This window comes from Pseudochaenichthys georgianus, chromosome 8 (assembly GCF_902827115.2).
Source record: "Pseudochaenichthys georgianus chromosome 8, fPseGeo1.2, whole genome shotgun sequence".
Taxonomy (NCBI): Eukaryota; Metazoa; Chordata; class Actinopteri; order Perciformes; family Channichthyidae; genus Pseudochaenichthys; species Pseudochaenichthys georgianus.
In genome coordinates this window covers 21,968,311-21,984,220 of record NC_047510.2, presented here as the reverse complement: position 1 = coordinate 21,984,220, position 15,910 = coordinate 21,968,311, and the positions used below count along the sequence as shown (strand labels likewise).

Sequence of the window (15,910 nt, the reverse complement as noted above, 5' to 3'; positions counted from 1 at the left end):
ACAGAGTGCAGGGAGATACAGTACATGTTGTACTTCGTAAGGCTTAAGAAGACAGGTTCCCTGGGGTCAGAAAAACATTGGGTGCACAAGGTTTTCACTCGGGGCAGTTGATCACTATCAGGCTTCATAAACATGCTTAGCTAAATTAAGATATGATGGATATTCTTAACACAAAAGCTGCCATGACGCAGGGCAGACTGGGATGGCTCGTGGGTTCAGGGGGGAGCTCAGGTTGCCGAGTGCATCCAGGTTCAGTATTTGCATGTGCATGAGTTCGTACAGATCCTTATGTGCATCTGTACATGTGCTATGTTGTCTGAATATGTTTGCACCACCTGTTCATCTTGGAGTCCATTCTCACATTTCAGAACATCCTCCATAAGGTTCATCACGAGAGGAGTGGTGGGTTCAGGCCCTCTAATAAACACAATGCTGCTACGACCATTATACACAATTAGCTTGGTGCAGTCGCTATAGGCTGGCCAGTATTGACCCAGTCTGTCATTTAGTCAGCTCTCTGCATGCTCCTGCTGTTGGTAATGACTGGCCGGAGAGTTCCTAGGAGGTGGTCACACACAGATGGGAGGGCATGACCTTGTGTCCCCTTGACTTGTCACATGGTGTCTGAGAGCTACACACATTACCGCCTGCCACATTTAGCTACATGAGTGGAAATTCTATTCTGGTCCTTTTCACGTAGACCTTTTGACTCCAAACTGCTAAGTAATGTATTCATATTGTCACTGCAATCCCTCTCTCTTTAAATATATGTGTGCTGTCCACATCAAGTTGTCCTTTAATTAATCAGCATACTAAACGAAATGGTTTCCAGAAGAAGGGAAGAGAGACAGGCAAAGACGACTTTGTCCTCTTATCTTTAAGCTCATGCCTTCTTATATTTAATTTACTAAAAGTCTAACAACGTATTTGGGGTAAATTACCAGTAGGTGAAACTAGCAGCGTTTCACAAGTTTCCCGCACCAAACTAAATGAAATCCTCATTACATTCACTTATCTACTAAATGTTGAAAGTTCTCTTTTATAATTTGAGTGTTTTTATGTGCAATCAAAACCATTAAGATGTTTTAGCTGAACTCACCCTGACAAACAGACTTTTTCAAGGAAACAGCATGTGATTTTTAGACTCCGTGACCTGTTTCTAAAAATGTATTTTGTACTGAGTCAACTTTGGACAAATTAATAAAGAAAACTCTTATAATTTTCCACAACAGAAAATTCAGACACATTTTCAAATGAGACACAGGACACAATGTCCTGGCACTCCACTCAGCCCTCTTAGTGATCCATCTCTGCTTGTCTGTCTTAATTCACTGTACATTTTTAAATCAAGGTTGCAACAGCGGAATGACTTCAGTTAACAACAATCATTTTAATTTGGAATACAAAAACATTATCTGGTGGGTCATAGAGGACAGGGTATAATCACAAACTCTTTCTCCTGATTCGTTAAAAAATAAATGCTATCTTAGTTTGTTTCTGTATGTTTCAGGGTTACACCTGTACTGTACTGTCTGACATTTCTCACCTCATCATCCATCTCTCTGCACAGCTGTCCTTAGTTAAGTCATGAGCTCCTTACTATAAATAGCATAATATTCTCTTTCCTCTCAAGACTGTAAACGTAGCCAGAAAAGTCATCTCACCGTCCTTCGCAGTGACATCAAACACGTCAGATCAGATGTGAACATTGACATTATCAAAATGTTACTTACACAGCCCAGCACATGTAGTAATTAAAGTTTCGCTTAAGGCAAAATATATTTGCAGTTTGCCGTGTGAACTGTACCTTACCAAAACACAATACATACTCTGTTGCCCATAAAGTTGGAATCATTTTGTTTTTGCTTTTTAGAATAGAAGACCGAGGATAAGGCATCTGAAGTTGCTCCAACTGAAGGAAGCTTTTAGGACCTCTTGCATGAAGCTGAAGTGGAGCACATGGTTTAATGGCAGATTATAAGAATACTGTAGGTGATCAGGGGAAACAAGATATTTCGGTGCAGCTGGTGACATTCAATCCTAGCCATTATTTACTCTGTGTTCTTAGAATTATGGTAACCACTAAATATGAGATTTTATTTCCACCAACGAAAATAACTTTGTTCACACAAAACATTGCAACCAGGAGGACGTAGAGTAGGTCACACAAAATGAATGAACATGTAGTGATTTATTGAATGACATTTTGCAGAAACCCAGTGCCTGTATGAGACAAAATTGAATAAGGAAGCAATGGTCTTTCACTGTCGGTGGTACAAAGGCAAGTACAAAGCTGAAGAGTCGGGCTGTGAACAGCAGGAGAAGAGCTTCTCTCGCTGTGGACTAATGAGAGCTCAGGGTCTTCCTGTTAGCATCATCACTACTAGCCGCCATTGACAGTCTTTAAGAGTGAAAATGTTATGTGAGATGCTGTATTTCTTGAGAAAATAATATGTTTAGCTCTAAACTAGAGTTTACAGCAGCTAAACATCAATAAACATCAATAAACATTTATAATTAACTTTCATATTCTGTGTAAAATGATATTACTAATAAATGTAATAGTTTTTACTTTTATTTTACCCACTACACAATTAAATGTGCTACTTCTAAGCTAAATGAAAGGTATTAAAATGCTTTAAAATTAAACATTGAAATAAAATTGTATTTGGATAAAAGGGTTAAAAAAACACATAGAATGATAACGTTCTCTTTTTTATGTGATCTTAGCTTTTAGAACTCTACCCGTGATCCATATTCCGTATCAGCCAATGAAGAAAATATCTTCAAGCACAAAAGCATCTTCTACCAGATTGACAGGGCTAACGCACTTATTGGTTTATACATTATGATTTTGATGTGGATCTTCCATTCCAGTTATCTTGTAAGATGAATTTGTTAACATTTTAACTGTTAAGCTTTCACAATCCATAAGTATTTTATATTTCTGGTGCGGTTTGTCAAGCTGTTTTAATGTTGCTAAAACAGATTAACAGATTGGTAATTTAAATAAAATAAGAATAAAGAGACATTAATCAATGAAGTGTCTACCATAAATTGATGTTTCAATCTATCAAAAGTTCAGATACTTCCTAAATATAATAGTCAATTACATTTTATTTTTAAATCAATGGGGTGTGTTTTTGTGTTCCTAATCATATGCAGCATGTCTGTGGTTTCTTATCCATGGGATTTAGCTTCCTGTTTACATAATTTGTTCACTACAAAAGAGGCCAACACTTGACACACACACACACACACACACACACACACACACACACACACACACACACACACACACACACACACACACACACACACACACACACACACACACACACACACACACTTCATTAGGAGGGCTAGGATGTGTCCAACTTGAAGCCCCCCAGTGCAGCGAGCATGCCTGTGCATAATGCCTGTGTAATGATTTGAAAAGAACACGTATATGTGCCTTATTAGCTGAACAGTAGGAATGTCTGTGCCGGCCACTGAGCGCAAAACATCCCTTCAAGTGGTTGTATTGGCGTCACACTGAGTCAGAACGGGCGCTGTTTGCACACCGTAGATGTAAACAAAAACTGAGGAAATGGGCAATACTGTCCATGTGTGTGCATCATGATTTACTGTGGCTCATCTTGTGTTATGAAATCTTGTTTTGCAGAACCCAAAGAGATATTCTGTCATACAGCCTGGATCAAATGTGAATCTCTGAAACTCTTCATATGACTTTAAAATTGATACATTGAGGGGGATTTAAGTGGTTTTAATCACAAAAAGGTGTTCAGTAAACTGTGATGATTTGTGATGCCGCCCTGACACACAACCTTTAGAAAACGGCTGTCAGCTGGTGAGAGTGAATGTGTTGTGGGTGTGAATTAGGTGTCATTTCAGTAGGTTCAAACCATGTTGGCTGAAATTTTAATTCCTCCAGAGATTTATTGAGACCACGCTAAAAAATACTTGAGTCTTCAAACACAGTTTAATACAGCACAGCTCAGGTATATGTCCGGAGTTCATGTAATATATATGTAGGGGTTGAGACGAGGTGTTGGTGGGAGAAAATGCAACTACCTAGAGGGTGGTAATTCATATTTGATATTAAATGTTTGTGTATGTGTGAGGTTGAATTAAATATATAAATCCTTGTCAAAGACTAGCTACCCCTCTCACCCCCTCCCTCTCTTTTTATTTTTCTGTGCGAAGCTATTAGCGTTACCTAAACAGTGCTGCAAAGGTCAGCAGCTCACTGACGTCTATGGTTAAGCATTTATAATATCACTCAGTGGTAGTCACATTTACCAACTACACTGCGCTGTGAAGTGTTACAGGATTGAATAGACCATTACCTCTGATTCAAGTCTGCAGAATGCTTCATGGAAACAGTAAAGCACCTTGGGCCAATTTTCCAAAAAGTGCCCTTCACAAAGCTCCTTTGTCCACAGATTCACAACGAGACAAATTCTATTTTGACATGAATCATTTCATTTCAAACCTTTATTTATACAGATAAATCCCATTGAGATCATTGATCTCTTTTTCAAGGGAGACCTGCTCAAGTAGTTCCACATGAAACATAAAAACATAAATAGAACAACAAAAGGACATCATACAGCATCATTTACATAATTATCCACATAAACAGGTACCAATAGCTTCCGATTGACTAGCATCCAACCGAATAACAGGCTGGAGATATAAAATGAATCTGTGTTTCTGAAGTTGTTCTATTTGATGCTTTGTCAGTTATCTACACCACTACCACAGATATGGCTAGAAAATGTAGGCCTTACCTGGTCTGTTTTTAACAAAGAAGAGACAACTTGGTGTACTTGCTGGGAGTAAGAATTGAATTCTAACGGTTTCTTGTGTATTTGATAAACTAATATTGCAGACTCCTGGCTGTAGCTTCATATCTATTGTACAGACATGAGAGTGTAATAAAATCTCCATCTAATTGATCTAGCATATTACCTTAAATGTCAAACTTCTCTTAAGGTTGACATGCTGTAGCTCAATAGGATTTTTCTCTGTGTTGGATGCTGATGACAGTGTTGGGGAAAAGCCTGTCCTGCTGTTTCTTTCAAGAGGCCAGCATGTATATTGATCTGAATGACCTCCCTCCAACTTCGTGAGGTGAGTTCAGGTCTACCGCTCCGTTTTATCTGACGTGTTTTTCTGTGCATTCACTGCTCTTCAATCCATTAACGAAATAACCACCTGTTTAGAAGAATCGCAGGTCAGACAGGTCATACAAAGAGAAGAACCCTCTGAACTACCTTCTGTCCAGTGAATGTGAGGTTATCCACTTATGACAAATCATTTCTGATAACTCACACAAATGGTTGGAAAATCTGAAAGTACACTGCTGATAGTTCATACAACCTGTTCTGTCTTCAGAGTTTCACCGCCTTCATCTCTCTAAAAGATAATTACATTGACAGTTCAGACATAATAATTTTCTCCGCCTATTTTCCTCAAAGTGAGATGAAATGAGTGCACAGCGTACAAACAGATGAAATTAGTGCACAGCGTACAAACAGATGAAATGAAATACTAAAAAGTGTTACACTACTTGTGCATGGCTGCCTTACATACAGAGTTACAGTATGTTTTGCTTCACATGTTGTACGTCATGCAGGCAGTACAACATGAGGTTGCATGTCACTGATAATAACACAGATGACAGATTGCTGATTTATCAACATATACAGGTGGTGTGCAAACCAAAGCTAAACTCAGAGCAGAGCTTTGATTGGCTCTGAAACATGAAGCCTTTGTGTTGGAAACCGCCAGCCCATACTTCATTCAACAGTTTCTCTGCACTATGGCCCGGCCTGACACGCAACAGCCCCTAGTCTCACGCCATGAAAACACAGAAAAGACCCCTCCCCTCCCCCAAAAACACAAGATCAGACGGCCCCGGACGAGTGAATAAATGAAGTTTGATCTCTCCGCAGGGGCAGACTTTATGTCTGAAAATGTATCTGAACAGTAGGGATTCCGCACAAAGAAAACATATTTATTAAGCATAATATAAATGATGGTTATATAAATAATTTAACTTCGAAAAATAATCTTTTCTCGAAGGTTCCAAAAATCACTAGACACAGGCCAGGTATCTCATCAATGCATACATGGTCCAAAGATGATTAAGTTGCATCTTGGTTTTCCAATTAAGAACACTGCACATTGCATGTAACTTTAATGTTCTCAGGGAGCACAAACTTTTTAGTTCCTAATTTTGAATAATGGTTTTGAGAAAAAGCCACCGTAAGCATTACCTCTGCATCTGATGTAATGTGTCTGGAACCACACCTGTGCTGAATCAAGGGAAGACTATATTTGATTTTTGCAAATGCACCTGGAAAAATTGTGAGATGGATCAGCTACTATTAAAAATAAAAATGTTTAAAAATAAATCTGCATCTATGTATAAACCTGCATTACAGCTCAATAATAATAATAATAATAATATATAATATTTTTATAGCGCCTTTCAGGAAACCCAAGGTCGCTTTACAAGTCGGGTAGGGGGGGGAAGTAGTGGAAAAATAAACCTATTAAACTAACTAGTGGGGAAAGCCTTAGTAAAAAGGTGCGTTTTGAGGGCTTTTTTGAAAATGTCCAGGGTTGGGGCGCTGCGGATTTCGGGGGGGAGAGAGTTCCAGAGGGTGGGGGATGCCACACTGAAGGCTCTGTCACCAAAAGTCCGCAACCTGGTGCGGGAGGTGGAGAGGAGATCCTGTCCAGATGATCTTAGCTTCCGGGATGGAGTGTGGTAGCGGAGCAGGTCAGACAGGTATTGGGGGGCGAGGGCATGGAGGGATTTGTAAGTCAGAAGAAGGAGTTTATAGGTGATAAGCTCACAAACTGATACATGGTATTGTCTCTCTGACATGTTGGGCCATCAAAAGGCTAAATGTCATCAAATTGTCTGTAGAAGATCTCAATGAAATAAAAACAAATATTTAACTATTTGAACTTGTCTCAATATGTTGCGTATACAAATGTATGAATCATGTGAACCAATAGTGTATGAACAATAAAATGAAATACTTATATGATAGCTGGTATACATTTTGGGATAATATAGACTTTGCTGTCTCACAGTAAAATAATCTGTTCATGTGTTTTGAAAGATATTGCTGAAAAAACAATGACACATAGGTCCACATTACCTCTGTGATTTGAGCCGAAAAGAACCCCAGAAGTCCAACTTTTCACATCAATATGGATCATCTCTACGTTTTCTCCTCCAGCCCACTCGAACACAACCACACTCAAACACAACCACACCTAATATATGCACATAGGCAAACACGATTACACTCTCATAAATTAGACTTCTCACTATATGATTAAGCGTCAAGCATGTATACCCGCACGGGGCTGTTCATGTGTGATACAATATCATAAGGAACGGGGGTTGATGTCACAATAATAACAACTCTAGCATAATCACGTTTCTAACATGTGCATGTCACTGCTGTTTGTGAAATTGGTCAGTCGTTGTTTTTCTTTGGCTGTTTTTGTTTTAATGTGAACCCCAAACACTATAAAATAATCTTTGCATCTTCATTTCATTTCATTTCAAACCTTTATTTAACCAGATTGGTCCCATTGAGATCATAGATCTCTTTTTCAAGGGAGACCTGCAGCATATAGGTTCCACATGAAACATAAAACAATAAAGGACATTATACATTATATTTACAGGATACATAGTTATAGACATTTACAAGTGCCCATTGTATCGGCAAGCATTTCATTTACCCTAGCTTTAAAAACATGCAGAGGAATGAGATTGCTCAGTTTCAATTCTTGCTGAAGATTGTTCCAAGCAAGTGGAGCTGCGCACATAAAAGCTGTCTTACCTGAGACAGTCCTTGCTCTTGGCACATCCAACAAGACCACATCATGTGACCTCAGACAATAGCTGCTTGCAACTCTCTGTGTTATCAGCGAGCAGATATAATACGGGAGTTTACCCAACAAAGCTTTATAGATAAAAGTGTACCAGTGACTGAGCCTCCGTACAGAGAGAGATGGTAAACCTGCCTTGGTATACAGTGTACAGTGATGTGTAAGCGCTTTACAATTTGTGACAAATCTCAGAGCACTGTGATACGCAGCATCCAATTTGCTCAGGTAATTGGCAGGTGCATTCATATACAACAAATCCCCATAGTCCAGCACAGGTAAAAAGGTCACAGTGACTAGCCTTTTCCTGGCCTCAAGCGAGAAACAGGACTTGTTTCTGAAAAAGAAACCTAGCCTAACCCTCAGTTTTTTTAGCAGGTTATTGACATGAAGTTTAAAAGAGAGACAATCATCAAGCCAGATACCCAGGTATTTGTAACAGGCAACAACTTCAAGTTTTGTTCCTTGCGTAGTTACAATATCTAAAACAGGCTCTGGAGTCTTTTTAGCTTTTGAAAAGAGCATTACCTTGGTTTTCTCAACATTTAAAAGAAGCTTTAGTTCAGAGAGCTGAGTCTGAATAGTGTTAAAAACAGCTTGTAATTTAACAACAGCCTCTTTAATGGAGGGACCTGCACAATACATTACAGTATCGTCCGCATAAAAATGTAAAGTAGCTTCATCCACATCATCACCTACACTGTTAATATATATGGAGAATAAAAGTGGTCCTAAAACAGAACCTTGTGGTACACCATTAGAAATGTTTAACCACTCAGAAGACAGCCCATCAAAGTGAACACATTGGGACCTTTCAGAGAGGTAGTTCACAAACCACCCCACTGCATGGCTGGATATGCCTATACTGAGTAGCCTCTGCTTTAAGATGCGATGATCAACGGTGTCAAACGCTTTGGAAAGGTCAATAAACAGAGCTGCACAACTCTGCTTATTATCTAAAATAGTAGTAATGTCATTTACCGCTGTTCGCGTCCGGATATCGCCATCGTAACTACAACCTCACACACTGGTACTGAATGTGCATCAAAGTGTTCCTATCCAGCCAAATATACCAAAAGATTTATGTAAACGACAGAAGAAGCGATCGAAATGTGTATCTCTGTCGAAGGCCACGCCTCCACATCTGTCAACCAGTTGATCGGGGAACCAGTTAAACCGGAACACCTGTAGCACAGGCTCGGAGAGGAGCGGCGATACGCGGTGTGAGTAGCGGCGAGAGGAGCAGCAAGAGGAGCGGCAAGAGGAGCGGCAAGAGGAGCGGCAAGAGGAGCGGCAAGAGGAGCGGCAAGAGGAGCGGCGATACGCGGTGTGAGGAGCGGCGAGAAGGGCGGCGAGAGGAATTCAGTTTGCTTCTCCAGTCTACCACAGCTGAGCCTTTGGCCTTGGCATTTTTCACAGGCAAAATCCATGGTCTTATGGAAAGAGGGCACAGTCTTATTCCTTTAACAAGATTGGTTACTTCCCAATAAAACATGGCTTAGTGTCTATACTGGTTCAATCACTTCACCAGATAAAAAAAAAACATGATTTCCTTCAGCTGTGTCCTGACTTCTCTGTCCTCTTTACTAATTGATGAAGGCAAACACGGCTGAGAAGGAAATGAGGCTAATATGTATGATTGGCTGTGGCCTGAGTGTGCGGCAGCTGGTGTGGTTACTCTACTTGAGGGCCGCGTTGCCAGGACATTGCATGCAAAGGTCCAACAGAACAAGCTGCAAAGAGGCTGGGACACAAACACATGTCAACACTGCAGACAGGAGTCAGGATGCACACACACACATGGGTTGTACCTAAAAAAGACACAAACTGTGTTGTATGTTTATGTGTTCTGGTTTGCAGGTGAACACCCAGACTAGTGTGTTTGTGATTTTATGCTATTTTCAAAGGTATTAATTGAATAACCTCAGGGCATTTCATACAGAGTTGCTTTGCTTTGCTTTGCAGAGACAAATAAAGATGTGTTCCCTGTGGGTGAGACATGATATTCCCTCCTTTGTGTATTTGTGCAGGATAGCAGTGCCTCGCTGAACAAGCCTTCATGCACATGTTCTGTGAAAAGCATCGCTGGGAACATACCGGCTTAATTACAGAGCAATAGTGAAGGGTGAAGCGCTGGTTCCCTCCGGCCTGGTTACACAAACCTGTCGCTCAAGCATGGAACAAGCAGGCTTAAGTACACCTCTCTGATTTCATCCTCAATGCCTAACAGAGGGACCTAAAGGTCATTATTGTTGGCACGTTTTAGGTTTCAAAATCAAGGTGAATACCAAGACTTATTAATACACGTCTTTCTTAGAATAGTTGTTGATATTGTGTGAAATATTAGAAAGGGAGTAATTAATTATTCAAATGGAACCTTCTAAATGCTTTTACATAATCCAGTGATACTGCAAGATTGTAAACTCAGCTAATCTTGATGATAGCAATAGCAACTGCTGTCAAAATGGCCATTAAATAAGAAAATATAGATAACATTGATTGGGAAAAATATCCAGGGAATAATATTTTATAATTTATGATCATAATAGCTATTCCCAAATAGTCAATAATTGTGTGGTTTTGATGAATGATAACAAGTTACAGAAATAATAAATGAAGAAGATTGTTTAGAATAAATATTACAGATGCTGCATTAGTAAAACATGAGTCACACACTTTCCATTTAGGAGTCGTGTTCCCTCTCTACACTGATTTGCAGGTGAGAAGATAAGTAAAAGGTGATAAGTAGTTAAGGTGGCAAAGTCGATGTTTGACAGCGGGCTCTATCTTTAGGCCGGTGGTGGGATACTTAACTCTTACGAGAAAGTCAATACCAATGGGATTCGATGCCTTCCAGGCAACAGTCCATCCAGCAGTTCCTCCATCTCATTGTGACGTTTAAACATTGCTGCTTGCATTTAGGATGATCTGATTGTGTTCTTTATGTAGTTTTCTTTTTTTAAATAAATGATTTCATGCCATTGTATTTATCTTCATTGGACATTGTTCTCAATCTTATCACATGTGAAAGTTGTTATATGGCTGATTGGTTTGTATGGTATTTTTTAATAGTTTATTTTTGTAACTGTTTTTAATACTATTTTATTGCCAATCATTATAAAAATAAATATGACTAACATTTCATGTTTGACCATGAAATCAAGGAAAATGAAATTAACTTGCACATTGTAAACTATAATACTTTAAGCTGACCCAGTGACAGTGAAATGGTAACAGTATAACCTCATTTACTTTATTTAGTTATCTGCTTCGCGCCTTTCATTGAAGCAAATAAATTGAGTAAATGTAATAATAATAACAATAATAATAGCATATTTTAAAAACACAGTAACATCTCAAGGTGCATTTGTAAGGCTGCTACAATATCATAAATGAACTTTCAGTTATGCGATTTTAAGGCTGCTTAATTTCCTGTACTTATGTGGGGACACTAAAAAGAAAGAGTGTTTAGGGACATGCACAATGTAAATGTGAGATACGTCTGTGTCCAATGAATAAATACGCATTGTTTCAATTTAATGCACTTTAAAGAAAAGTTTGAATACAATATACATTTAAAAAATATATACCAATTCACATTATTGCCATTGCTTATGTACCTAATTTGTGATAATTAACAACAAAATGCTAAATGTCTTAACAAACTAGCATTACCTTCTTCTGATAATGAGGGGGCTGGGCTGACGCACAAAAACTGCCACAGTAACATTATGATATCGGGTCTTGTTCCATCTCCCCAAGCTGGAGCAGACGCATGACGCATGAAGGAGGCGCGGCCAATTTCCCCCATAAATCCCCAGCCTTCTCTCCTCAGGCTTCAGAGACACAGCAAGGTTAGAACCTCTCCCATCACAGAAAGGACTTAAAACCACCACTTTCTACACCATCGACCTCCGGGTGCATCTGCTGTAAGCATGATTAAGAAAATATCAATCTCCGAGAATGAGTTCGACATCCCGGCCAAGAATTGCCACAGGATGGTGATTATGGGCTCCACTAAAGTTGGGAAGACATCCATCATCTCTCGGTTTCTGAACGAGAGAGTTGACGACCAGTACACACCAACTATTGAGGACTTTCATAGGAAACTCTACAGCATCAGGGGAGACGTTTACCAGCTGGACATTTTGGACACATCTGGAAATCATCCCTTCCCTGCAATGAGGAGGCTATCAATTCTTACCGGTGAGTTGAGCTCTGAAACTTTAAGCCAATAACCTGTTGCTGTTTGCAAAGTTAATTTGCTGCTATTAAAATGTTATACAATTATTGTATATTGAACATTTCTTCTTATTTGTTTTTCCAGGTGATGTGTTCATCTTGGTGTTCAGTCTGGACAACAGAGAATCTTTCCAGGAGGTGCAGCGTCTGAAGCGACAGATATATGAAACCAAGTCCTGCCTGCGAAACAAAACAAAGGAGAACGTGGACGTCCCGGTGATGATCTGCGGCAACAAGTGTGACAAAGACTTTTACCGTGAGGTGCAGGAGGAGGAGATCGAGCAGCTGGTCGGTGGAGACGAGCACTGCGCTTACTTTGAAATCTCAGCAAAGAAGAACACCAACGTGGACCAAATGTTTCAGACTCTCTTTAGCATTGCCAAACTGCCAACCGAAATGAGCCCCGGTCGCCACTGCAAAGTTTCTGTCCAGTTCTGCGAAGTTCTTCACAAAAAGTCCCTAAGAAATAAGAAGTGCAAAGATGGGAACGCATATGGGATTGTGGAGCCGTTTGCGCGGAGACCCAGCGTGCAGAGTGACTTGATGTACATAAAGGAGAAAGCCATAGGAGGTAGCCAGACCAAAGAGAAAGGCTGCATCATATGCTGACACTTTATTTGTGTGCGCAAATGACTTTATTAGACTTTCCAGAGCTGAAGCGGAGCCGTTCAACAGGTCACATGACATGAACCCAAATACTATAGACTCCAGCGCTCGAGTCGAGAGACGCAATGTGATCCAAACTGTGATGAGACACACGGGGCAGGTGCCTCGCTCATAGGCCTGTCCCCTATGTAGTGATGCAGTAGATGCTAGGAAAATGTTGTAACTTCTGCTCACATTAGCTTGCCAAAAAGGCACTGGAGAAAAAAACCGTTTACATTTTGCTATATTCATTTTTTTTTACTTGGGATATACTTGAATTTTTGTTGCATTGAGAACAAATCCAAATGTGTATTTATTATGTCTATGTCAACTTTTAGATAAAAGAGAAAATAAAAATAAAATCACTTGTTATAGTTTGTCTTCCTCTTCTCTTTACTTTCGAGCAAAGCACAATGAAGTTACACAAAACACTCCACAGTGCCAAACGTATGGGATAAATATATCAAATATATATCTAAAGTCACCCCATAGCTCATCCTTTCCATTCATACACAAGATTAATGTAACATACTGACCTGAGGGTCCAGAAACACACTCACCTATACAGTTTAGAGCACTTTCACTGGGACTTTTCAGCCATGAGCCACCAGCTATTCATTTTGGATAAGCATGAAACTGAATGATTTGATTTAGAATGCCTAACCCCCTTCATGTCTGAACACAACAAACATAGTGAATAATTGCTTTTTGTACTGATAGAAGTGTGTGCCAATAATGTACTTAATTAATGATGAAGGCCACAGGCTCGAATTAATGTGTGCAAGCAGTATGCTGATTAAAAGACTTTAGACCAATACTCCTTATTCAATTCAATTTATTAGAAAAAAAGAAACACTTTCAATATAATAACATAAGGAAATGATAAACTGTAAAACTACATTTAATATAAACACAACACAACTAAGTTTGCATTCTAGCACGCAAACAAAAGCCAAAAGAAGACATTGTATGTCGTTCAAGACATCTTTCAAAGTGATGCAACTGAAGGAAAAAAATCCTTTCTCATTTAAACGTCCATCTTGTATTCTTGAATCCCACATCTGCTCCATATGTGAGAATGACCTCGACTGTCTGTGAGTGTCCTTCAGTCAGTGCTCTGTTTCAGGATGCTTTTGGCACGTCAAACATGCACAGACCTTTGTATTTCTGCAGCAGCTGGTTCTTGGTGCGGACCTGCTCCCGCAGCGTGGCCAGCTGCTGCTGCTGTTCCAGAGGACTGCTGTCCACCCCGGGCATGGTGGAGATCTGATCCCGAGCCTCCTGGATCTTCACCTTCAGCTTGGCCAGTTCTTGGTGAACATCCGGGCTGTCTTTGTCCATGCTTAAGCAGATTGAGGGGAGAAAGGGAATATGTTATTTCCATGTTGACATGTTATTTTCAGAGGTGGGAGAAGTACTCAGATCTTGTACTTGAGTAAAGGTAGAAGTACCATAGTGTAGGAATACTCTGAACAAGAAACAGTTCTGCATTGCAAATGTTACTCAAGTTAAAGTACAAAAGTATTGCCATCAAAATATACCTAAAGAACCAAAAGTAAAAAGTACTCATTATGCAGATTGGCCCATTTCATGATAATATATATGATATGTTTTGATTATAATTATTGATGCACTCATGTGTCATCAAAGCTGGTAAAGGTGCAGCTAGTTTGAATGATTTTGTATACTGCACAGACCAGTTGGAACTTGAGTCTGATTTAAGAGTTGATTATATATCACATTATTAATCCAAATCTGCTAAGTAACTAAAGGTATTTAATACATGTAATGGAGTAAAAGCACACGATTTACCTCTGAATTGTAGTGGGGTAGAAGTACAAAGAAGCACAACATTGAAATACTCAAGTAAAGTACAAGTATCTCAAAATTGTACTTAAGTACAGTACTTGAGTAAATGTACTTAATTACTTTACACCACTGGTTGTTTTGGACGTTTACCTTTTCTTCTCAGCCTATCAGTAGAAGTTAACTTAGCTTCGGCTAACAAGTCAACAAGCTTATCAACCCCACCATAACGACTTTACGACAAGTAATTACGTTTAAACCGGGCGGCGGTTGAACATGTAACACATGAGAATCTGCAAGTAACCTTACCATTTGATAATATCATGAACTAAAGGTAACAAAGAGCAATCCTCGCTCTCTTTCTCTTCTCTTTGTTGAGGAGCCGCCATCACGCTCCCTGCTCTGCGGCGCGGATTGTGTACGTCATGCGTCGTATGATGACGTAACGCCATACAAAATATACATATGCTCTTCATACATACATGCTCATAACAAACAATACTGTTAGAATAATGTCACAATAATAACTGTTTCAAAGTGTGTTGACAAAAAGTATCTAGCCTACGTATTCTTATGAGAAAATCGTTTAGCATGAAAGTGATTTCAAGCAGAAAATCAATGAGAAGAGGCTGAAGTTTATTTCAGATGTTCTGTGTTCTTATTAGAATGCTTTGCAATATATACAAAAGATCATCTTTTACAGTGACACTAATTTAAATGTGTATTCTTACTACTTTTCTAATTCAGTTCAATTGCTTTAGCTAATATAATTAATAAATGTCTTGAAGAAATAAAGACATGCAGTCAGATTGCCAATCCAAAACAAAGGTTTTATTTGGCAAGAGATGTTTTCCCATCATCTGATTCAAATAAGCTTATTGGAAAGAGACTTTCACCAACTGTCTTTATGAGTACCATATAAAGAATAGCCAGTCAGCTGCTGATCATTAATCATTCCACATTTAATTTAACAAACAATGCGTCATTGTCATGAATATGAGGGGTCATTTGGTCATGATATCCTGTGTATCTTTGGGTCCAAAACAAAGTTGAATCCTTCAGTACAAATTGAATGACTGCTTGTGCTTAAGTGTACTCAGAACTAGCTCTGTCACATCTAAATGATTACCAAAGCACTAGTTCATACCCATCAGTGTCTATTTCAGCATCTGGATTTCCTAGAAAGCAGTGGCCCAGTTCCAATGAACCTTGATAGTCTACTGGCCTTTAGTGCACTTCTTTTGTACCGTAACTGCATTATAGTTGTTTTTATTGCTGCAAAGGAGACATGCAA

General features: G+C 39.2%; 2 protein-coding genes across 2 annotated transcripts; one reads left to right on the top strand and one right to left on the bottom strand.

Moving 5' to 3' along the window:
• Positions 1 to 11,858: 11,858 nt before the first annotated feature.
• LOC117451654 (dexamethasone-induced Ras-related protein 1-like) lies at positions 11,859 to 13,025 on the top strand. The gene is made up of 2 exons (XM_034090055.2): positions 11,859 to 12,129; positions 12,251 to 13,025. Exons 1-2 carry the CDS (start codon positions 11,859 to 11,861, stop codon positions 12,772 to 12,774), a joined length of 795 nt encoding a protein of 264 aa, XP_033945946.1. The 3' UTR covers positions 12,775 to 13,025.
• Positions 13,026 to 13,628: 603 nt separating this feature from the next.
• On the bottom strand, positions 13,629 to 15,083 carry med9 (mediator complex subunit 9). Its single transcript, XM_034089686.2, has 2 exons — positions 14,926 to 15,083; positions 13,629 to 14,152 (listed from the first exon to the last, which is right to left on the bottom strand). Exons 1-2 carry the CDS (start codon positions 15,066 to 15,068, stop codon positions 13,933 to 13,935), a joined length of 363 nt encoding a protein of 120 aa, XP_033945577.1. The 5' UTR covers positions 15,069 to 15,083; the 3' UTR covers positions 13,629 to 13,932.
• Positions 15,084 to 15,910: the final 827 nt, after the last annotated feature.